The sequence below is a fragment of the Silurus aristotelis genome (genome assembly GCF_946808225.1).
Source record: "Silurus aristotelis genome assembly, chromosome: 3".
NCBI lineage: Eukaryota > Metazoa > Chordata > Actinopteri > Siluriformes > Siluridae > Silurus > Silurus aristotelis.
Genome location: NC_139576.1, coordinates 22,892,825 through 22,917,660, shown reverse-complemented (window position 1 = coordinate 22,917,660; position 24,836 = coordinate 22,892,825). Strand labels below are relative to the sequence as shown.

Sequence of the window (24,836 nt, the reverse complement as noted above, 5' to 3'; positions counted from 1 at the left end):
ATATCAATAAATAAATAAATAAATAAATAAATAAATAATTAAACTGTACATACTATACATCCTCGATCTCTGGTGTTCTGCATTGCTATATTGTTATTGTACTTTTATAAAAAAGGTTTCATCTAGCACCATAAAGGATGTCTATAAGGATAGCTATAAAAAATGAGGGGTGTCAAATACAAGGGCCACCAGCCTAAAAAATAGGTTTTAATCAAGTTCACAAAACAAAGTTAGAATCCATCTTGTAGGCTGCAGTTAAATCAGCATATTGGTACAAAGATTCAGTGGTGGACAAAATACACAAACCATGTACTTCAGTAAAAGTAGATTTACACTAGGTAAAATATTGATCCAGTAAAAATGTTTTCTTTAGTCTCTCAATTGAGTAAAAGTACAAAAATATTTGCCTTCAAATATACTAAAGTATCCAAATACTACAATGAATACTGTTTTATTGTGCTTATAATGTCCAATTATAATGTTTGTCACAAGTCTCTTGTTTAATCAACTCAGTTTGAAAATACTCTAATGTTACTGCTAGCACAATCTATTGATAGAATGATATTAATTAATCATACACTGATTGATATCTATTAATTATCATGAGGCCAAAACCTTCTTTTTAACTACTTTAAAAAAATCAAATCACACAGTTAAGGTCATGGGTATGTATGTATATATACAGTGTGTGTGTGTGTGTGTGTGTGTGTGTGTGTGTGTGTGTGTGTGTGTGTGTGTGTGTGTGTGTGTGTGTGTGTGTGTGTGTGTGTGTGTGTATAAATTTAATGAAGTCAAGGTAAAGGTTTTCCCAAATGGAGATACTTCAGTATAGCAGGTTATTTTTGAGTAGACAATCCACATATTGTCTGTTTTTGGGAGTGCAATGGAATACACATAAACTGCATAAAAGCATTTATATTTATCCCATTTAGCAGATGCTCTTATCTAGTTTGTGCTTTGCTTGTGTTTGCTTGTGTTAGCTAGCAAGTGCTTCAAAGTCTATCAATACATTTATCCTAATATGGGATAAATTAATAACTACCATGTCTAATGTCTGCTGGGGAGGTAACAAAATAGTACGCTAATTAAGTACTTCTCGAAAAAGTAGGTCTTTAAACATCATATGAACATTGCTAGTGTCTCAGATTTTAAGACATCTATGGGAAGTTCATTCTACCACCCATGTGCCAGAACAGAGAAAAGTCTTGAGGCATGCCTTTTTTATATTGTAAGAGATGGTGAAACCAGATGAGCAGACACCAATGCAAGATACCAGGAGGTACCCAGAAGCATAGTATGTTATTTTTGGATCATTAACACAGGATGAAAAAGACAGGGATAATCCACTATTCAGTTACTTTTCTGATTAAAATCACTTGACAGAACATTTGTATAGCTGATGTATCAATTATATAATGGAAACCCAGCAAGTAGCATCATAGCAGTCAGCCTAACCTGAAAATTGGTATTATTTTCAGATATTGGTCAGTTCTGAGGTAACAAATGAGGCAGCCTCATAATTCTGTCTCATTTCTGTTGTATAATGCTGTAGGTAATGAATGCAGTCAGCAATCTCTTGTTCTATGCTGTCCCACTTTTTCTTTTTGTTCCACTGGGTATATTTGTGTTGAAGCACTCACATGTTTTTGTGATCCATGCCTCTAAGAAAGAAAACTCTTTAAATTTGATTAAAGCTTGACAAAGCATTTATAAAAACATTCATTATTTGTTTTACGTATGCAATGTTGGTTAGTTTTACCTGCCTATGACCTTTCCTACAGAAGCTGGATCCCTTCAAACTCATTTTGTGTTTCAGAGGTTCTTCTGTGATTTATTTTTTATAATCATAAAGTTTCTCTTCCCAGCTGCAGAATATAAATTTCTACTTTAACTTCACATTGCGGTTGGTATTTTTCAGTGAGTTGACAATAAATAAAATCTTGCTCTTTATTTTGTGCTAAGAGGCAAAACAACCTTTGCTACCTTCTTTGAACCTTTTCAGCAACACAAAGATACATGAAAAAGAAACCTGAATAATGTTTCAAACCAACTTTGAATAACATCTCTTAAATTAGCATCAGCAAGTGGTTCATAAAAGATATCAGTGCTGTTGGTCCCACATGAAGGATCCAAGCAAATTTTAACCAGGTTTTAGTGAGTGCACTGAAAAATTACCCTCCAATTACCTCTTTATATAAAAATAAATCTTGCTGTGGCTTGTTCAGCAATAGGTTGTAAACCTGGGACTTGGGCATATTGCAATAACTTAACGTAACAAATTATTTCAGAAGAATATTCTATAAGCTTAAATCACTGCTTACATTTTTTTTTATATATCTTTGTCTATAAATATGTATTAAAACTATTCCCAATATTTAATTCAGTTTGTTTAAATTTTAAGTTTTATCTAAAAAGATTTCACCTGTTACATCACATATTGCCATAAAGCCAGCACTCTTATTTGACCATAAACTCTTAGTTGCTTGAACATATCAGATTGTAACTTGCTTACTCTGAGGCCCTCTCGCAGGTGTCAAAGCACGTCTGCATTTTCACGCCATTTAAATGTACAAAATCAAATATATTCATGTGAATTTAATAGCTATTTTGTCATTCCACAATTTGGCAATGCAGTTAAAACCTGGGGTCATTTTATGAAGTTAATATTGATGCTTCTGCTAGATATGATGTATGCGGATGGCGCAGCTGTGGCTGCAGTGAAGGGAGAATTAGTTGAATTGTGTTCATTGGGCTTCTTGCATTCATTTGCACTGCATGAAATTCCTGTCTGTGATGCTTTTCTGTTCACTATGGTTGTTAAAAGTGATTATTCTACAACCCCAATTCCAAAAAATGTAAATGTCAAATAAAATTGAAAAACATTATTCGCAAATGTCATAAACGTATATTTAATTATTAATAGAACATACAAAACATCAAACCCTCAAAATGAGGAAATGTATAATTTTAAGAAGAAAAAAAAAAAGGTAATTTTAAATTTGATCGCTGTAACATGTCTCAAAAAGGTTGGGACGGGGCAACAAATATCTGGAAAGTGTTATTAAAATTAAACAGTCAGCAAGATGATTGGGTATAAATAATACATCTTAGAGAGGCAGAGTTTCTCAGAAGTAAAGATGGGAAGAGCTTCACCAATTTGTGAAAGACTAATTTGTGTCTACACATATGTGAACTTGATCCAAAAACCCTGCCCTCCTCTCCCGGCAAAGCTCATTTAAAATTCACTGAGTGAAAGTGGAAAACTGTTCTATGGTCAGATGAATCGAAAAAAAAATTTAATTTTGGAAACAATAGACACCACGTCCTACGGACTAAAAAGGAGAGGGACAATCTGACTTCAGTCCAGTGCTCATTTCAAAAATCTGCATCTCTGATGGTATAGGAGTGCATTAGTTCTTGTGGATTGGGCAGCTTTCATATTTAGAAAGGCTCCATCAATGTTGAACTGTATAAACAGGTTTTAGAACAACAAATGCTTCTATCCAGAAAACTCTTTTTAAATAAAAACCTTGCTTATTAAAGCAAATCAATGCTAATATGACACAATATGCTAATATGACATAATATGCTAATATGCTCAATACTGCATCTATGACAATAGCATGACTTCGTAGTAGAAGAGTCCGGGTGCTAAACCGACCTGCCTGTAGTCTAGCCCTTTCATCATTTGAAAACATTTGGCACATCATGAAACACAAACACAACAAAGGACACCCAGAACTGTTGAGCAGCTAGAATCCTGTATCAGACACACATGGGACAACATCCCTCTCCCAAAACTTCTGTAACTGGTCTCCTCAGTTCCCAGATGTATATGGACAGAAGACATAATGTTACACAGTGATAAACTTGTCCCTGTCCCTTTTTTGGTACCTGTTGCAGCAAAAAAATTTTAAATAAGCTTTTTTCCCCCCTTAAATATTTTCATTTCAACACATTTTCTTTTACATTTTAGTGTGAATAAAATATGGATTTATGAGATATGTAAATCACTATATTGTGTTTTTGTTTACATTTAGCACAATGTCTCAACTTTTTTGAAAATGGGGTTGTAATATAACAAGTTATTTATTCAGTTACATTCAGTTATTTATACAGTTATTTAAGCTATATTCTTCCTAACAGCTGACCTCTTTTCAGACCTGTCAAATCCACAAGGTGTTTCCAACCAGGGAACTGTCACTCACTGAATGCTTTTTGTTTTTGACATCATTCTATACTGAACAAAATATTAAATGCAACACTTTGGTTTTTGCCCCCATTTTTCATGAGCTGAACTGAAAGATCTAAGACTTTTTCTAAGCACACAAAAGGCCTATTTCTCTCAAATACTGTTCACAAATTTATCTGAATATGTGTTAGTGACCACGTCTCCTTTCTGAAAAAATCCATCCAACTCAGAGGTGTGGCATATCAAGATGCTGATTATACAGCATAATTATTGCACAGGTGTGCTTTAGGCTTAGGGTGGATGGATTTTCTCGGCAAAGGAGAAGGTCGGCCCGCTATAGGAAGAGTTCTGGTGGTTCCAAACTTCTTCCATTTACGGGTGATGGAGGTCACTGGGCTCATTGGAAACTTGCTGCAGAACTTTTTTGTACCCTTTCCCAGATCTGTGCCTCAATACAGTCTCGGAGGTCTACAGACAATTCCTTGGACTTCCTGGCTTGGTTTGACTTGCACTGTTAACTGTGGGACCTTATATAGACAGGTGTGTGCCTTTCTGAATCATGTCCAATCAACTGAATTTACCACAGGTGGACTCCAAAAAAGTTGTAGAAACATCTCAAAGATGATCAATGTGGAAATTTCCAGTGGGAACAGGATGAACCTAAACTCAATTTTAAGTGTCATAGCAAAGACTGTGAACACTTGTACGTGATTTTTTTTACCAGTTATTTTTAATAAATTTGCAAAGATTTTAAACAAACTTTTCGTATGTTGTTTTTATGGGGTATTGTTTTTTGTAATTGTGTGGAAAATAATAAATTTAATGCATTTTGGAATAGTACAAAAGAAAATAGAAAGTGCGCACCTGCAGGTAAACTCTGAGCCCTGCACAAGGTGGAAACACAGAAGGCAAGAACAGGAATTGGCGACACAGACACAAACACTTTCCTGGAAAGTGACGTACTCACATTTCCAGCCTCATCTTTTTTGTGTGTACGCCATGTTCCATGCAAAGGTTGTGTCAAAATTGTCTCGTTTAATAACTATAACTTTCATTTTATTCTTTAATAAACTAAACATTTCAATCAGTGGCAAATTTATGCAGAGTAATAAAACACTTTGAGACATGCTATTATAGAAAAAATAATAAATAAACAAATATTTTATTCTCCCACATGACATTGTTATTGTCATCTAATTTGGTGACCAAAATGTTAAGTCTTGAATCGAAAAGCTCAGCAGGAAAACTGTGCATTGATTATTCCCTGATAGGTGAAATAAGAGAGTCATTGAACAAGACTGAAATAATTTTAAATGAGACCTTTACTACAGCTTCTCCTGCAAGGACAAAACTCGAAAGCTTTCTCAAGCATATGGTGAAGCATAAAACCTGCAGACCTTCAGAGACTCTCAGAACACAGGATTAAAGCCAGAGCTCAAAGTATAAATAACTTTAATGGGGTCCATCTCGTAGCACATCACGTCTACCTGCCTGAATAAGCATCCTGAAAGCCACCACTTTTAGATTGCTGTTTTTCCCATCTGCTTAGGTAACACATTTTCCAGTTCACTTCCTCCTTTTACTAAAACAAATATCTCTGTCCTTGGATCGGTCTTTCTTTATGTGAAAATGTTCATGGTATATATATATATATATATATATATATATATATATATATATATATATATATATATATATATATAGAGAGAGAGAGAGAGAGAGAGAGAGAGAGAGAGAGAGAGAGAGAGAAAGTGGGATGGTGGTCCATACAATTCAGTTACTAAACATAAAGAATTGTGATTATTGAAAACTTTCATTAAATTGCATGTGGTTTGGGGGTCTGCTCAGTAACTCGTAATGGTCTGCAAAATCAAATTGTATGTCAGTGATATTGAATTCAGGAAAATGATAACTGATTGGGTTTAATCAAGATTTCAGGTTTCTTCCAGCAAAACACATTAATGCCTCTACGTTGAGAAAACATAAATATATTTCATGACAAAAATTCCAAGAAATAAATATGGCTATTTGTTGGGAATTTGTCTTCTCATTTTGTGTAAAGAACTAGTTTAACAAACACTGCAGTAAATACAGTCAGTAGGTCTATGATCAATATTTGGTGGACATATTTTGTCTGTAGACAAAATCAATTCAACGTCTAATCATTGTGCAATCACATCATCAAAACTGAGAAAAATACTTACATGGTCTGTAGGGATTGCAGTGGGCACAGATAAAAAAAAAACAAATTTTTTTCAATGAACTCATACAAAGATGTTCAATCATCCATCCATCCATCCATCCATCCATCCATCCATCCATCCATTCATCCATTCATCTTCAGTAAGCAATTTGTCCTGAGCAGGGTCATGATTGATCCAGAGCCAATTATAGTAACACTGGGCAAAGGTGGGAGTCCACAGAGCACCATTCTCTCTCTCTCTCTCTCTCTCTCTCTCTCTCTCTCTCTCTCTCTCTCTCTCTCTCTCTCTCTCTCTCTCTCTCTCACTCACACACACACACACACACACACACACACACACACACACACACACACACACACACACTTTAAGACCTCTAAATAATTTAGCACAGCTAGTTTGCCTACATGTGTGTTTTTGGACACTGAGATGTGGCACAGATACTGCCATTAATTGTTACCTCGGGTGATAAAACAGAGGCTGGTTGACATGATGCTGATAATTAAAGTAAGAACTAATTACCTTATTTATATATATATATATATATATATATATATATATATATATATATATATATATATATATATATATATATAGAATTTTTTTGATAGATAGATAGATAGATAGATAGATAGATAGATAGATAGATAGATAGATAGATAGATAGATAGATAGATAGATAGATAGATAGATAGATAGATAGATAGATAGATAGATAGATAGATAATTTTACCATTTGAAGAGTTTTCCTGGGTGGATTGCAAAATGTTGCCACCATGTGGTTCGTTCCAGTAAATAAATAATAATAATTTTAAAAGCTAATAAATAAATAAATAAATAAATAAATAAATAAATAAATAAATAAATAAATAAATACATAAATACATAAATTACTCTGAAATATATATATAATAATAATAATATATAATAATATAATAATAATAATAATAATAATAATAATAATAATAATAATAATAATAAGGAGAATAATAATCGCAATTACTCAAAATCCCTGATTAAAATCGCTATTTTATCTCTGCTGAATTTGGTTTATTTTTTTATCAGTATTGATGTTTGTATTTTGTTTAAATAATACAATCATAACTGGATTTAAAAAAATGAATTTACTCACGTGATAATCCGCATTTCATTCAGGCAAACGGGGCCTTTTTTTTTATCACTCGGGCACTAGTAGGTCACACATGTTGGAAAACGGGTGGGGGAAATAAAGCAGTAGGAGTGTTTTCCGAAGGACCCCAGTCAGTCTCACACGTGTGTGTCTACTTGCAGACATGGCGGACCTTCAGATGAAGCTGCTTCGGAAGAAAATTCAGAAGAGAAATGCAAAGAATAAAGAACGGAAGCTTAGACAAAAGCAGAGGGAAGAAGACGAAGAAGAAAACGGTAATGCTGTAGCTGATTTGTTTGATTTGTTGAGTTTATACGAGCTGTGTGTGTGTACTGACTGGATAATTAGCTAAGCTAGCATGGAAAGCGTGTTAGCTTGGAGGAAGAAACGTTTAGTTATTATTGTGGAATTCCAGATGTGGCCATGGGGTATCAAATGTTTTTGACACAAATATGTTTAATGTAGCTATTTAATTCGTGTTTGTTGATTGCTAACTATCCTGATTAACTTCCTCCATTGTTTTATTGGAATCTGATTAGTTTTTAAATGATATCAACAGTGTAAACAGATGTTCATTATTATAATGTTAAATATATTTAATGTTATAACTGTTACTTTCTCTTTGTGCTCTAACAAGTATTCACTTGGATTGAGGGTTAATCTTATACAATTTGATGTGAACACGCTTCATCTAATCAGATTTATCTGGTCAGTGGAACCAGAGACTGCGAGCTACTGATTGATGGCGTTTTCATGTTTTCTAATAGACTCTAAAGTCATAATTGAGGAATGTGATGGAGAAACGACTAAAGAAACTCCAGCTGCGGCCACAGAGCAGGAGATGACAGCCGACAATCAGAAGAGCGAAGATACTCAGGAAGACAGCAACAAGAAGAAGAAAAAGAAGAAGAAGAGGAAATTAAATGACACAGGAGATCCCAATAACATGGGTGAGTCCTTTGTAAAGAGTAACTTGTTTGTGATGATCTACTGACACTTGCCTATTTTGCAGGCTCTCCCAGTAATACCTACAGTACCTTATACTAACACTCATTCTTTCACAATAATAAGAATGATTTAGACGAGCTTCATATTCGAGCATCCCGAACACTCTTCAAATGAATTTGTCCCGTACATACACTTTCAAGCTACTCGACAAACTTATTTTTTATGTATTGTTCCTATTAGTGGTTTATCAAATCATATGGACTGACGCATTGACAACAACCATAAATGGATTATAGAGTGTTATCATTTTTAAATTGTTAATAAATGCACACTGTGGACAAAAGCATATGGACACCTTACCTGTTATGCCTAACCAGATTTGGATGAGCACGAGACTCGAATTTGTAGAATGCGCTCATATGCTGTAACATTAGTTTCCTCTGGTCCAAAAAAATGAATACAGCTAGAACTCAAGCTGTACTGATCAAGAAAAAAAAACAGCACAACTTTTAACCAATCAGCTTCAATTAGGTTTGTGCTGCAGGATAATTCTATACCACAGTACAGCTTGGTTGCTAGTTCCAGCACTTAATCTCAGCTGTTCAGTTGTATACATGGAAGTATAATAGGAATAAATTGATAATTCCCATTATAAATTGCTCTGGATGATGGTTTTGTAAAAAAGTGTCATTTTTTTAAAAACTCTGGTTCAATAACATGCTTTGTACCATATGTCGTTTCTCTAATTGATAACTGATTTTCTAGCCGTAAAAAAGGCGAAGCAGGAGAACAGTAACGGTGATGAAGCTGAGCTCTCTGAGGCAGGGGAAGAACAAGATTGTGCAAATGAAGTGTTGGAGGATGGTGAGAACGATGGAGCTGAACAGGATGATGATTCTGATCAACCGGAGCTCCCATCCGGACTAACAGGTGAGAAAGAACCTCCTTTCATTTTGTGTGAAATGTTTGTTTACCTGAAACTGCGGTCTGATGTGTGTGTTATGTAGCTTTGTGTTGTAGCTCTGTGTTATGTGTTGTAGCTTTGTTGTTTAATGTAGCACCAGGATTCTGGAGAAACGTTGTCTTATTTCACTGTGTACTGCGTCAGCTATATATGGTAGAAATGACAATAAAAGCGTCTTGACTTGTTTATGCCCCTGCCCCCTTTCAGGAGCGTTTGAGGATAATTCGTTTGGGTCATTGGCAGAACTTGTAAGTGAGAACACGCTCAAGGCTATTAAAGAGATGGGCTTTGAGAACATGACTGAGATTCAGCACAAAAGCATACGCCCCCTATTGGAGGGAAGGTGAGCATATACAACTAAATCACATTGATTACAAAACAATGAAACTAATTCTCTTTATGATCCTCCTGCTAACTAACTGACGAACCAAATAGATGGGTTTTTTTCCCATGTGTACCTTTTGTGAGATGATGTGGGGAACTTACAGGCATCTCATTAATTGTTTTTTTTTCTCTACAGAGATATTCTTGCTGCTGCTAAAACTGGCAGTGGGAAAACTCTGGCCTTCCTCATTCCTGCCATTGAACTCATCTATAAACTCAAATTCATGCCCAGAAATGGTGAGTGTACACAAAACAGTATATGAGTCAAGTTAACCAGGGGCTGGATTTTGTTTTTACTGTAGGACACAATCTTTTCCGCCCCACTCACAATTTTAGTTCAATAAGAAATCCAGTGCAGATTTCTTGGTGTGGTTACATTATGCTCGAAGATGACTAAAGCGCTGCTGCAATTCACTTTTTAGGTAGAGATAAAGCATTGTTTTTTTTGTTTTGTTTTTTTAACCAGATACTTCATTGTTTTCTTCACCCCTCTCTCTCTCTCTCTCTCTCTCTCTCTCTCTCTCTCTCTCTCTCTCTCTCTCTCTCTCTCTCTCTCTCTCTCTCTCTCTCTCTTTTATGGCAGGTACTGGTGTGGTGATTTTGTCTCCAACACGTGAGTTGGCCATGCAGACATACGGAGTAATGAAGGAGTTGATGGCCCATCATGTGCACACATATGGCCTCATTATGGGTGGCAGTAACCGCTCAGCTGAAGCCCAGAAGCTTGGTAATGGAGTCAACATCATGGTGGCAACCCCTGGTAGACTGCTCGACCATCTACAGGTTAGAGCAGCATTTAAATCTTGTTCTTTTGACCCATACCGGTTTTCAATAACATTTCCACATCAAATGAATACCTGGTGGTAAATGTTAAGGATCTTGACCCAAAGCATACATGGTCTGGGCTTGTAATAATTGTGCTTACATGTTTGTGGTTTCCTTTTTGTTGCACTGTATAGAACACTGCTGGATTCATGTACAAAAACCTGCAGTGTCTGATCATTGACGAAGCAGATAGAATTCTTGAGGTTGGATTCGAGGAAGAACTTAAGCAGATCATCAAACTGCTGCCAAGTAAGAGCCTGTCGCTTCAGATAATGGATTTCTGCATTTAAAATAAAATGTTGCCCCTCCTTAGCTTTGCTTGGCTTGACATCGATTCAACTTGACATCATTATTTTATGCCTCTGTAACTTTCATTGCCTAGAAAAGAGACAGACCATGCTGTTTTCAGCTACACAAACAAGGAAAGTGGAGGATCTGGCACGAATCTCTTTGAAGAAAGAGCCTCTGTACGTGGGAGTGGATGATAACAAAGATACAGCCACTGTGGACGGATTGGAGCAGGTGAATTAGCTTTCCTATAAAGGAATTTTATAGTACAATTCAGTAGATATTTTTGCTATTTATTTGTTAGATGTTGTCTTTATCTGCGAGAAATAATAGCTTAACTTTATAGTTTGACATCAGAAGGCATCTTTCAGTGCAGTAATGATTTTCTCTGTTTGTTTTATTTCATTAAAAAAAATTTAAATATGATGTGACTGCCCAAAACCAGTGTTCTAAAAAAAATAAATAATAAAAAGACAGAAAGCTGATAATGGTGGGGCTTTCTGGAAGTGTTGGTTTATATTAGAGAATGCAGTTAATTCCAGATTTATACATGGCCCATTTAACATTAAATTGAGGCTGCAATTTAGCTATACTCTTAGTGAACACTGATATAAAGGAACAGAGCTCCATGAAGGTTTTGGGGAATAGTAATAAACCTAAAGTATGTCTCTGGATATCATGGAAGTGCAGGGTCATTTAAGACAATAGTTTTGCTGTATTGCACTAACATAGTAGACAGTTTATTACATGTAAAATAATATGGACTGGAAGTGTAAATATTTTTTATTTAAAAAGTCTAAATAATTGTAAGACATTGTAATTCCTGCTCTTTGCATGTTGCCTTTGCGTGTTTTATACTCGTATATCTGGGCTGTTTGTGTTTTCGGGCTTCGTGGTAAACTTTTGTATTTTGCCTCAGGGCTATGTGGTGTGTCCATCAGAGAAGCGTTTCCTGCTGCTTTTTACATTCCTGAAGAAGAACCGCAAGAAGAAGCTGATGGTGTTTTTCTCCTCCTGCATGTCTGTGAAGTATCACTACGAGCTGCTCAACTATATTGACCTGCCAGTTATGGCTATCCATGTGAGTTGTTCTGCAGATCTTACATGACTAAAAGACTGTACATAAACACTGTACATAAACATCTAAAAGCGACTTACAACTAAGACAACAAACACTTGAGGGTTCAGGGTCTCATTGAAAGACCCAGAAGTACTGGGTGTTTGAACACACACCTCTGATCAGTAACCCTTAAAACTGAGCTGCCACTAAAACACTCCTCTTTCTACAACTTTGGCTGGAGTTGTCGTTTGCCTTGAGAGACTTTGTTAAATTATTTCGGTCATTGTGTGCATTAAGTACTGCTATTATGCCTGAGTTTGTGACTCTGCTGATAATATGGACTTGTGGTGAGGTGGCAGAAATGGAATTGTGATTAGAAAGCACTTTTTTTTTAAATTGTTTGACCTATAAAAATATATATTTATTAGTAGAATTCAACAATATATGTAATTAGAAATCTCACTTAGGTTGTGTGAGACCTTATACCTCAACTGCTCAGGTGCAAGTTGTTTTGTATAATAGCATCAACCGAATGAGTTTATTTACATATTATATTGTGGCTTTACAGGGCAAGCAGAAACAGACGAAGAGAACCACCACATTTTTCCAGTTCTGCAATGCAGACTCTGGGATCTTACTCTGCACAGATGTTGCTGCCAGAGGACTGGATATTCCTGAAGTGGACTGGATCGTCCAGTACGACCCACCAGATGACCCCAAGGTATTACACTATAGGCAAGCAATACATGTATTAATTTTAATGTTCTGTATATGCATAATAATGTTTCATTAATGACAAAAATGATTTTGTCAGGAATACATTCACCGCGTGGGTCGAACTGCTCGAGGTATTAATGGCAGAGGCCACGCCCTCCTCATCCTCAGACCTGAAGAGCTCGGCTTCCTGCGGTTCCTCAAACAGGCCAAGGTAGCATTATAATCTTTAAATGTAACCTATTTAGAGATTTTAAATGGTGAAGACAGGAGCTACTCATTTGTGTGGGGTTTGTTTTACATTGTTGTCTTTTTATTTTCTTTCTTTCAAGGTCCCCTTGAGTGAGTTTGAATTTTCTTGGACTAAGATCTCAGATATTCAATCTCAGGTGAATACAGCTACACTCTAAAGCATTCAAGCATCTATTAAACCGGATTATAACGGGGGTTGCTAATGTTTCTCTGTCGCTTTGCGTTTTAGTTGGACAAGCTGATCGAGAAGAATTACTACCTGCATAAATCAGCCCAGGAGGCTTACAAGTCATACGTGAGGGCGTATGATTCCCATTCACTCAAACAGATCTATGACGTACAGACACTCGACCTTCCAAAGGTGGCGCTGTCCTTTGGCTTCAAAGTACCACCTTATGTCGACCTCAGTATCCTTTTAATATTCTGCACTTTTATGTTTGTATTCTCATCACAAACTGTGTATAATATTTCATATAGCTTAGAACCTGAATGATCTAGGCTTACACAAGCATGAAATGATGACAGGTTGAATGAAATAGACATGGTAAAAGGGGTCTTCAAAGTCGTTTGAGCCCATGATGCACATGGGCACAGGATAATGCACAATGGGTCAATGTTGCTTTTCATCCCTAGTCTTTTTCCTGCACTCCATATGTGTTCAATCCTGTACTGCCTACAGTCATTACAGCTTGAGGTTCAGTTTTCTACCGTGCAAGTAAATATTTGAATGTGCTGTTGGAGTACTCTGTGATTCCTTAACCTGCTCCCTCTCAGATGTTCACAGCAGTAAAGGTGTAAAGCTGCAGAAGAGGGGAGGAGGCGGGGGCTTTGGCTACCAAAAATCGAAGAATGTGCATAAGGCCAAGATCTTCAAACACTTTAACAAGGGCAAGGGTGACCGCAGGCAGTTCTCTCGCTGACCTTGACTTTTCCCCTGCTGAAATGCCTTTTTCTTAATGCTTCAGGATATACGGGAATAGTTCATTGCCATTCATTATTTATGCACACATTTTCTTGTTTATTTGATGTGTGTGTATATTCAGAGAAGCTGTTAGAAGACTGAATTTAGGTCTATTTCCATTCCACAATACTGTGTGGAGAATCTCTAATGCTAGATTCTTATGAACTTTTTTAATCTGTGTATGAATCTTTTCTTGAACAGTCAACTTTGTACCCTTGAAGTGGTGGCATAATTAAAAAAAAATATACAAGAGCTGTGTAAATGCCTACCTGCTTTTTTCTTTTTTTCTAATCATTGTATATGTAAATTTCTACATTGCTTCTGTTGACAAGAATTCAATGAACATTTAAAAAATAATGCATGATGTTTTTTTAATCTTGTAAACATATTACCAAAAAAAATGGAATACAAAGAGTCCAGTATGGTCACTGATTTAAACACAATTTACATTAGGGACATGTGCAAGTATGCTTGGTATTGTAAGAGACCTCAGTTAAGAAATGGCTCAACATTATTTTGACAGCTAATCAAAACTCCACAAATGTCAGTGTATGCAGGTTAGATAGTATAAATCTAGTTCCGGGCACCGGTAACGGCATGCTGTTGCCCTTTTTTTTGCTCTCAATAATTAGTTTGTACATTGAACATAATGGGGGGGGGGGGGTGCTCATTAGGATGCTCCTTTTGTTCTCAGCTTGGATAGCAGCATCTCATTCTTACGACACTCCTGTAGCACAGAAGCAAAGCAAGCCTTCAGAAAATACATTTACATTTATTCCTTTTTGTACAAATTAACTGCATAAATTCTATAGACACCTTTTAGTGAAAAGACACTTTTTTCTTAAAATAAAATTGCGTAGCAATGAAAAATGACACTCGGGTAAAAGGCTGCAAGAGGCGTTTGAGGTACAGTAAAAGCTCTGGACTCTTACAGACACTGCAATTTGGTTCAAACTGTCCTAATTATAGGAAAACTAGATTCGTTAACATATCTATTGGTTTAATTATGCATGTCTCATTCTATAAAATAGTAATTAATTTGATAATTCTTTGCACAAAAAGTAGTTTTATTACATTCTAATAATGTTGAAAAATGACAGCTTGTTGTAGTGTGAGTTTCACTGCCAGACAGTGTTTAAAGAAAGTACAATGCAGCGTTCTCACCTCTTTAAAGTCTTTCACGGTTTTAAAGTAGAGCCTCTGTTTGTCCAGCAGTTCAAGATACTCGTCATTTAGTTGGTCTCTCCTCATCTTATTTTCCTGTTTCTTCTTTTCCATCTACACAATAAAAAAATCTTAGGAAACACTAAACACATTATAAAGTTTACCAGATTTGAATACATAATAGAAATCTCATCAACCTTTATTCGATTCTGTTTAATTCCTTCCACTATCTGCTCCATCTGCCTGAGGAACTGCTCTTTAGCTCCTGATGATGCCATGGCTCTGAATGAACACACACACACACACCTTGATCAAAAATCTAAGGGGGACAAAGAGACCCTAACATACTTTTTCTGTTGATTCTCATCCTTATAACCAGCAGCAGGTAAACTCTTCAGTTAACCATGACTGGTTACATGATTCATAAGAAATGATTAGTAATATGGATACTCACTGTTGGAAGTTGTCATGGATGGAATTTAGCAAATTTACCTGCAAAGAGAAACTCAGTAAGACACGGTCTTGAATTTCTGATCACCTTTTACTGTATGGAGTTTTTCCTTGCCACAGTCGCTTTCTCATCAGGGATAAACAGATTCACCTTAAATCTGAAATTCTGTAAAGCTGCTTTGAGACAATTTCCATTGTGAAAAACTATAGACTTATAAACTTGACTTGTATGGTATAGGTAAAGCATACAATTCAAACAGACACTATTTTCAAATATAACAATTTTCTATACATTCATGAGAAAGAATTCTTTCAAAATACATGCAAATGTACATTCCACATTTATATATACATACTAGGTCCATGAGAGAAATAGTAACAATAATAAAAACACTCGTAAATAAAGTTGTTTCCCCCGACTGTGATTGTGTGCAGTAACTTTCAAAGCAATACTTAAAAAATCCCAAGAAATAAATCTTATGTACCTCCTTCTCTAGATACACCTTTTTATCATCCAGAGTATTATAGAGAGTGAAGAACTGTTTAGTTTCTTTGTGTGTTGCAGAAACTGTAAGAAGAGAAAAGGTTTTTTAATACTGGACTATAGTTCACCAAAGAGGGTCAATATCACCATGCTATTTATATGCATGTGTTTAGTAAATAAAGCTGGCTAATGCATAAATAATGAAACAAGGGCAACGGTCAAGGAACAAAACACACACACACACACACACACCTTGACTATAGAGTTCAATGAAGCGTTTCTGGTACTGTGTAAGCTCAGCTCTGCTGGGAACCTCATCAATCTTCCTCTGCAGAATGGCGATCTCCCGGTTCCTCCGGGCCTGCAGGGGACAACAACATTAAATGAAAGGGAACTCTCCTTCAGTCTGCAGAGTAAATGCTGATTAGACAGTCTTACCATCAGAAGACGGATCTTCTGCAGCTTCTCCCGGTCTGTGTTGTACTGCTGATCTATTAATTGACTCCTTTCCTAAAGATTCAAGAGAGAGACAGACACGAGGCAAAAGAGGGATGTGAGTGTGTGAGACAAACAAATCTGAAAACAATGTGAATGTATACCTGGATAATAACACAGCATTTTATTATCTAATATTCGGATCTAGGAAATATGTATAGACCCTATTAAGAAACAACAGATCAATTCATTTATGATGTGTACTTGTTTGGATAAATGTCCAGCCTTCAAATGTGCGGAGAACAGTGTGTGTGTGTGTGTGTGTGTGTATACACTAGGAAAGTTTGCTTAAATTACCTTCTGATCATCAGCCTCATCTCCAAACTCTATCTTTAGGTCCTCAATACTCTGTTGCAGCCGTGTCATCTCCTCCTATAGATAGACAATTATTATATTGACTCAACACTCATTCAGAAATAAAATGGAACATAAATGAGGTAGTTGATGTAACATACGTGGCAGTGCGTACGGAAGCTCTGCTCCTGCTGTTTGAGGTTCTCGTTCATGGCCACTAGAGCTCGCAGCTTCTCAAGCAAACTGCAGGTAAAATTGATTCAGTTCACTGGATTAGATACAGCACAACGTACAAAAGTAAAAAGTGGGCAAAAATCATGCCGCCTGTTCAAAAATAATGTAAACATACTTTGCTAAAACATGACTAAAAAAAAAGAAGAAGAAAACCAACCCTGAGTCAGCTTGAGCCTCTACCGCTGCCAAAGAGCTGAGTTCTTTCTTCAACTGCTCACACAGCTCAGTGGCCTACACACACACCATTAAATGCCATTATTACCCTCACACACACTTACAGGATGCCACAAAAATGAGTACACTCACATTTTAGCAACCAGAGTAGTAGTAGATCCGTTGTGAGGTCTGTTCCGAGTGGAACCCATCTTGGAAAACCTCTGTATGACCTTGGCCACTGTACAGTAACTCAGTTTTAGGATGTTACTCATCATCTTATAGCCTTGTCATCTTTGTGGAGAGCCACAATTCTTATTCTCAAATCCTCAGAGTCTTTACCATGAGGTGCCATATTGAACATCCAGTGGTCAGTATGAGGGAATTGTACTCAAAGCACCAAATGTTAACTGCTCTAATACAAGAAACAATTTTTTATATGGTCCTGTCAAGCATACAAAAACATGAACATGATGAATAGGACATGTGGCTTTGCATGGTTACAAACTTACAGCTGTAATCGCTTAGGGTGTACTCACTTTAGTTGGCAGCTATAATGGCTGCATGTTGAGTTAATTTTAGAGGACTGTAAATCTGTACTGCTATACAAGCTGCACTACTCTAAAACATACCCAAGTTGAATTTTTATAGTATTGTCCCTTGAGAAGATACACTAAAATGGTTGCTGAAATGTGAGGGGTGTACTCACTTTTGTGAGATACTATAGCATAAACAAAATGCATAGTCATCATCTGTCTCTCTCATAAAAAAAATAAAAAAATAAAAAATAAAATACAAAAATAAAGCTGGTTGTTGTATGCATACGTTCAAAGTAATAAACTTTGTGTGGTTACCTCGCTTAATTTGCTCTTTGCCTCTTCGCATGCTGTCCTCATATCCTGCTGCTTGGCCTGCATCTAAAACAAAGATATGAAACTAACTGAAAGCTGAAGCACAAACACAACCCCAAGCTGTGCACCAACTGAGTTAGAGTGTGTGTGTGTTTATGTGCAAGTCCTACCTCCTCCAGTTCTTTGCTCTTCTGCTGGATCTGTTTGTTAAGCGATGTAACCATGCGGCGATGCTGCTGCACAGGGCCATACCGTTCTGTACGATCCTCAGCGGAGCGTTCTGCCTGCCGGATCACATGCTCATTAACCAAAAGCCCCCAATTTATCGTGGAATTGCATTTGCCACATAAATGTGTCGCTGATTTTCCTGGTCTTTTGCGGATAGCACGATAGACCAAAAAAACGTATAGGGATTGTTTTAATGGAGTTTTATGTTGAAATAATAAAATCTATTAATAAAAATAGAATTATTAATTATAAAATGAAGTAAAGTGTTAATACAGTACTGTACTGTATACATAAAATAGCATTTTTGGGATGGCAATAAACGGGGATTACTGTATATATTAAATGTTTGTTTAAAAAAAAAAAATCATGACTACAGAATCCTTATTATGTAAATAAACAACACTTTAATATCAGGATCCAAATGATCACAAAGTTCTTTTTATATTACCAGTATAATGAGTATAATGATTAAGCCACACACCTTTTCAGCATACTCAAATGCAATCTGCTTTATTTCCTCAGACTGCAGCCCAACAATCTGCCCCACGGTGTTAGCGGTCAACCTTCCCTACAACACACAATTAAAGCAAGCCCTGGTTATATCTTGTGTATAAGATGTATCTTGCTTTTACATAAAGCTGAACGAATTAAAGAATCGATGAATCTCTACCTCCTCTGTTGCCATAGCAGCCATGCTAGTCATGAGGGCTTTGATTCTCAACTGGAGAGAAAAATATTAAACATATTAGAAATACATTATATATTTAAATATAATAATAATATTTACTTCATGAAGCAAAAGAATCACTTCATAGAGATCTAAAGCGGCAATGGTTGAACATGTTCCTGACTTATGCAATTAATATACACTGACTATATGAACAAAAGTATATGACTTTTACTGCCATTTCCGGTTCTTACCCAAACTGTTATCACAAAGCTGAAAGCACACAATAGTATAGAGGGTCCTAGGATAAAGTAGCATAAAATAGGAGACCCAAACCTGTTTCAACATGACAATGTCCTTGTACACAAAGCAAACTTCATTAAGATATGCTTTGCATGGGTTGGAGTGGAAGATCTCCTGCTATAGAGCTTTGACCTTTACTCTATTGAATACCTTTGGGATAAATTGGAAGGCTGACTGCACCCAGACCTGCTCATCTCACCTAAATCATTACCTGATTTTACCAACACCCTTGTGTCTTGAATGAGCTCATATCTCCACAAGCATACTCCAAAATCTAGTAAAACATCTTCCCAGGAGAGTAAAGGAAAATATAAAAGCAAATTGGGACTAAATGTATGAATGCAATGCTCAAAAAGCACATACTAACCCTAACCCTAGCACATTAGAAAGAAATTGCATCCATTTCAATTCCAAGATGCTATTTCTTAGACGACGACGACTTCTTTCGGCTGCTCCCATTAGGGGTCGCCACAGCGGATCATCCATCTCCATACCCCCCTGTCCTCTACCTCTACCTGCCTTTTTCACACCAACTACCTGCATGTCTTCCCTCACCACATCCATGAACCTCCTCCTTGACCTTCCTCTTTTCCTCCTTCCTGGTGGCTCCATTCTCAGCATTCTCCTACCGATATAACTCATGTCCCTTCTCTGCACATGTCCAAACCATCTAAAGACAGTCATTTCTTAGACTGTCTGTGTGAAATGTAAAAAGTTACAGCATTTAAAATACCTTCTCGGCTCAATTATAAAGCATTTAGAGAAAAAATTTTTTTTTCCTATTAATCCACCTCAATGTACAACCAGTTTTGCACCTAAAGGCTAGTTTAAATATAAACAAATCACAGTTTTTGCATGCAACTGACTTCTTCTGCTGCTTGAAGATCCTCTTCCTCTGAAACTTCAGTCATGCCCGGGGGCAGACTCTGACCACCCTGAGCCAACAGCAGCTTCTTCTCTTCAGCCTGCAAAACGTTAAAGCATCACATTAAACATCACACTTACTACACAGCCAATTTAGTTATAACTTATAAGTGTAACGTAATTTCAGTACACAGAAATATAATACTCACTTTGTCCTGTTTGGAGTGCTTGCTATATCCATAACGCCTGTCACAAAAGGTAAGAAAGCACTGTATTTAAGATCAGCAATTTTTCTATTAGTGATCATGGAATCTGTTTATATTTATACAGTTGCTGAAGCAGACACTCTGCATGGACAAACACAGATATTTCATGCTGCTCTGACCAAAATTAAATTAATTAAATTAAATTAAGAACAGCATGCCAAAAAGGAGAAATACAAAAGCAACTGTGGTTCTCTAAAGACTGGAAATCTTCTAAACACACATGTACTTACTGCATGTAGAGGAAAATGGTTAGGCATGAACTGATGGGATGAGGAAAGAAGGGGAAAGAATAGGTTAAAGAGATGATGTGAAGCGAAAAGGTCGGATCTTCAGGAAGGGATGTAAACACAACAGAGCACCACAGACTTGGAACTAATTAGAGAGGATTCTTTTGTGTGTTTTTTATAAATACACTTAATTGCTCAGTAGTATTAAAAAGCTTATATACTGCACTTAGAGAGACTGACAGAAAGAATGACTGAATGAAGGGCAGAAATTGCATAATGTGGAAAAAGATGAGAAAGTGGAATAAGAAAAGGCGGATTATATGTGTGGTACCTGTTGTACATACTCCCTCTCACCTGACCTATAACAAGTCAGTGGTGTGTGCATGTCTTGTCTTTTACCTGCCATACTCAAGCAGGGTGGAATGAACCTTAGACTCTTCATCCAGCAGCTCTCCTGCATCAGCCTGCCTTTTATATCTCCTCTGAGGAGCATACACTCCCTATACACACACACACACACACACACACACACACACACACACACACACACACACACACACACACACACACACACACACACACACACACACACACACACACACACACACACACAATTTTGCCTCTTATACTGAATATTTGAAATGCTTCCACAGATCTCATAACTAAAGTATAAATCAAATCACCGTGGTACTAGAAGTTCTGTCACAGCCATGTGCATTACACCAATGCAGAACAAACATGATGAGATACTCACAGACACGTCCACTACTGTTTTTACTGCTTTTGGTTTCCTCTGCTCAAACTCTTCATCCTGCCAAAACATTCATTAATGACATATAAAATGTGCAAATAAGTAATTTGATAATTCTGGTAGCTAAAGGTAAAGCTCTGTGCTGTCTATTTTTGATGTGCGTGAAAGGAAAAGGTAATGCAAAAGCGAGTGGCTATGAGAAAATAATCATGGTGGTGGTGGTGCAAAGGGGAATATCATCACCACATGGAAGTTTATGATTTTCCAATAACAGTCTGCACTGAGGTGCTTTATTCGTCTTATCACTAAGATTACTTTTTCATTTAGTAAAGAACTGTTAATATACTATGAGGTCTATAAAAACATAAATTATAGCAAATATAAAGCTGGCTCCCTCTCAAGCTTCATTTTAGTTATTTCTCTTTAAGTAAATAAAAAAAAAATCATGCAGCTCGTCATGTTACTGAGAATCGAAAAAAATGTCCTGACAACTCTTCCATGGCAGAAACCTTTTTTTCTGACTCCTTCCATAAATGTTCAATAAATTTATAGTGATAATAAAGAAAATTGTTAATTAGATTATCTGGACCAACCACCATAAAAGTCCCTGTAATTTAACAGTTACTAGAGAAATACGATATAGAAGGAGCATGTTATTATAAATCTGTGATTTAATCACAGCTGACACTCCTGCCAGTGCTTGATGTTCTAGAAAATCAATAAACGACGTCCGAGCAGAATTGAAAATCCAGCAGCGATGTGGATTTTGATGTACTCTTACCTCAGGAAAGGTGTGTGTTTTCTGGAACTGAGAGATGGAGTAGGCACGCACATAGTCTCCCATTTCCTCCCGGGTCTCTATCGCTCTCTTCACCAGCCACTGCAGCAGAGAGGTACAAGCGCTCAGTCTTAAGCATGACCAACAGTAATGTGTTAACTGTTTATATAAAACAAATGTAAATAATTTGTAATAATTGAGTACTGCTAACATCCTTGATTTTGGAACACCATGTAATAACTAGCTACAACATGGTCGTGTCTTTAAGGATTTTAAGAAAACGTTACATCTCATAAAAACCCTTCCAAGTTCACCTGTATGACAGGAAAGATGTGGATAAAATCGAGGCCTTGAATTTGATGTGGCTCTAGCCTATGAGGACACTTCATCCTGGGTAGCACAGAAACAATCTTCTCTGTCAGAGCGCTGAAAGAAAATAACAAAACCGTGAAGTGCTTTTTACACTTTGACAATAACAGGAGATCTTTTGGCTGCAAAATCCACAAGAATGTTTTCGTTTTAAGATTTACTTGTACGTCAGTCACTGACTCCTTGTCTGACCTTAAATGTTGTTCTTTCTGAATGCTAAACATTGTCACTGTCTTGCTCTGCAACTTACATCTTCTGTCCTATGGTGGAATTTTCTTGAAAGAGCAGATCAACATCTATGTCAAAGTTGCATGTTGTTATACACCATGTCATTCCTCCAACCACCTGTGGGAGAACATGAAAGAGGCTTGTGTCCCATTGATGGCATGTTTAAAAAAGTTCAAATCAGTTCAAAGACATGAAAGTACCTTATCAAATGGTGAGAGACCCTTGATTCGGGCTCTGAAATACCCAGCAGCCAACAACAGCTCCAGGATTTCTGACAGCTTAATGCTCTGCTCCTCATCTTCACGAGTCTCCACCTGTACATAAGCTCAAATGAATGACTTGATATTCAAATGATGAACACAACTAATTAACTGAAACCACACTAAAATTACCCAAACACAAGCCGTAATCAGAGCACATTCTGGGTTATGGTTTATTGGCGATTCATTTTGTGGTTCCCTTGATTTGAGCAAAACAAAGTGGTGTCAGTTTACATCAACAACGCTTTAGAGATAAATTACTGGCTGATATATGTGGATCTAGTTCTTTTACATAACAGATAAACTACTCCAATTGTTATCTGTGGGGTCCTAGAGCTCTAATCTGTGGTAACAGAAATTATATTATAGATCTGGCAGCAGTATTAATAATATTGTGTCAGTGACAGGAACAGGAGATAGTGTTTAATGCTATTATGGCATGGGTAAAATATGTAGTGCATGCTACCCCAATCTCTATGGCAGTGTGCATAATAGTTCAGCATTAAAATTCTTCTGGTATTTTATATTAAATCTGGTTTGCTGCTCTGTTTTTTCAGTGAAAATGACAGCATTTCTGTAAGTGTTCCTCATATACACTACTTGTTCTTACGGCTGCTCCCGCTAGGGGTCGCCACACCGCCCTCTACATCTGCCTCTTTCAAACCAACTATCTGCACCACATTAATAAACCATACACTACACTACTACACTGTGGTAAATGGGCTGCGGTGTCAACAAGTGCCTAAGATCTCATCAGTGAACTGGGAACTAAATAAAGACACTAAAATCAGGGAAACTATTTGACTGAATATTAGATTTAACCGGAAAACACAGTGTAATGGATTGCTGGTGTCAGGAGTCACATGATGAGGGCGTGCTCATTCAATCTGCGTCGTGTTTTTATATATAATAAAAGGATAGCAAATAAATTGTAGTATATTTCAAATAAACACGTGATTTAAGACAATTTGCACTTATATGTGATTGGTATTACTTTAGCTAGTTAGTTAAATTTGTTTCCTGCACCGTTAACCACAGGCAGTGACCAGAGAAGCTAGCTTTGCTACCGCACTAGTAACAGCTTTACATGTGACAGTGAACAAACGCACATGTACACGTCTTTGTTTGATTTAAAAGCGATTCATACCTGGATGATGTTTCCCTCCTGGTCGTACTGAGCACCAATTTTAGAGCCCGTCCTCACTCTCTGAAAAACAGAGGAGGCCGCCATATTGGGGCCGCGATGTCACGTGACGCCGTGCTGTCGCTGGACGGGTTGCAGTTTAACTCAGAGCCAAAAGACTGAACCATTTAGTACAGTTTCTTATTTCCTTCACTTAGACCTGTAAAAAATACTGAAGCTACACAAAAGCAACATATTTTTTAAAATATATTTTAATCAATATTTAACTACGGAAATAAAAACTACAAGCGCAAAAAGCACAAAAACCCGGTAAACTAATACACTTTATTTATCAGTGCAAATACAATGAGCAGTATGTATGTTTGTTTTGCGATACACTGCTAGTAGTTCTGTCATACAAAATACACAGGATTTGGAGGGATAATAATAATAGAATTATACAAAAAATATTTACAGACATATACATCATTTTTAAAGGTTTACCAATCGTTCTTATAGTCGGGCGTAAAGACAATATAGAAGTAAGTAGAATATAGAAGTAAAGCGTAACTTTCTTTGTGAATTATTGTTATATTAAGTGTATTTCTATTATATGCTTACAATTAAATAAACAATAAATTAATGAATACATCATCAAATTAAAAGATTTATAAAATATTTACGTTTTTATTAGTTACGGTATTGTAGTCATTGTGTAGGGCACCGGGT

The 24,836-nt window shown here is 36.6% G+C and overlaps 2 protein-coding genes across 2 annotated transcripts; one reads left to right on the top strand and one right to left on the bottom strand.

Moving 5' to 3' along the window:
• Positions 1-7,624: 7,624 nt before the first annotated feature.
• On the top strand, positions 7,625-14,174 carry ddx18 (DEAD (Asp-Glu-Ala-Asp) box polypeptide 18). The gene is made up of 14 exons (XM_083538010.1): positions 7,625-7,797; positions 8,290-8,472; positions 9,236-9,400; positions 9,642-9,777; positions 9,955-10,055; positions 10,402-10,601; positions 10,778-10,892; positions 11,026-11,165; positions 11,851-12,012; positions 12,560-12,712; positions 12,806-12,919; positions 13,038-13,094; positions 13,187-13,364; positions 13,732-14,174. The coding sequence occupies exons 1-14, from the start codon at positions 7,686-7,688 to the stop codon at positions 13,875-13,877; spliced, it is 1,962 nt and encodes a 653-aa protein (XP_083394136.1). The 5' UTR covers positions 7,625-7,685; the 3' UTR covers positions 13,878-14,174.
• A 99-nt stretch (positions 14,175-14,273) lies between these two features.
• ccdc93 (CCC complex scaffolding subunit CCDC93) lies at positions 14,274-24,288 on the bottom strand. The gene is made up of 23 exons (XM_083538017.1): positions 24,132-24,288; positions 22,925-23,038; positions 22,747-22,841; positions 22,442-22,553; positions 22,131-22,229; positions 21,353-21,409; positions 20,998-21,098; positions 20,315-20,351; positions 20,108-20,206; positions 18,942-18,992; positions 18,753-18,839; positions 18,214-18,327; positions 18,047-18,109; positions 17,197-17,270; positions 16,967-17,048; positions 16,809-16,883; positions 16,455-16,526; positions 16,269-16,377; positions 16,018-16,100; positions 15,537-15,574; positions 15,280-15,364; positions 15,083-15,196; positions 14,274-14,645 (listed from the first exon to the last, which is right to left on the bottom strand). Exons 1-23 carry the CDS (start codon positions 24,213-24,215, stop codon positions 14,589-14,591), a joined length of 1,902 nt encoding a protein of 633 aa, XP_083394143.1. The 5' UTR covers positions 24,216-24,288; the 3' UTR covers positions 14,274-14,588.
• Between the last annotated feature and the right edge of the window lie 548 nt (positions 24,289-24,836).

What these genes read in the sequence shown, in the direction of transcription:
- ccdc93 (XM_083538017.1), bottom strand. Translation starts at nt 24,215, where the DNA reads ATGGCGGCCTCCTCTGTTTTTCAGAGAGTGAGGACGGGCTCTAAAATT. An exon ending in ATCTTCAAGCAGCAGAAGAA is followed by an intron (nt 18,993 to 20,107) that starts GTCAGTTGCATG and finishes TTTTCTCTCCAG; the next exon opens with TTGAGAATCAAAGCCCTCAT. An exon ending in ATGAGGCTGATGATCAGAAG is followed by an intron (nt 16,527 to 16,808) that starts GTAATTTAAGCA and finishes TTGAATCTTTAG; the next exon opens with GAAAGGAGTCAATTAATAGA.
- ddx18 (XM_083538010.1), top strand. Translation starts at nt 7,686, where the DNA reads ATGGCGGACCTTCAGATGAAGCTGCTTCGGAAGAAAATTCAGAAGAGA. An exon ending in AGAAGACGAAGAAGAAAACG is followed by an intron (nt 7,798 to 8,289) that starts GTAATGCTGTAG and finishes GTTTTCTAATAG; the next exon opens with ACTCTAAAGTCATAATTGAG. An exon ending in CTGTGGACGGATTGGAGCAG is followed by an intron (nt 11,166 to 11,850) that starts GTGAATTAGCTT and finishes ATTTTGCCTCAG; the next exon opens with GGCTATGTGGTGTGTCCATC.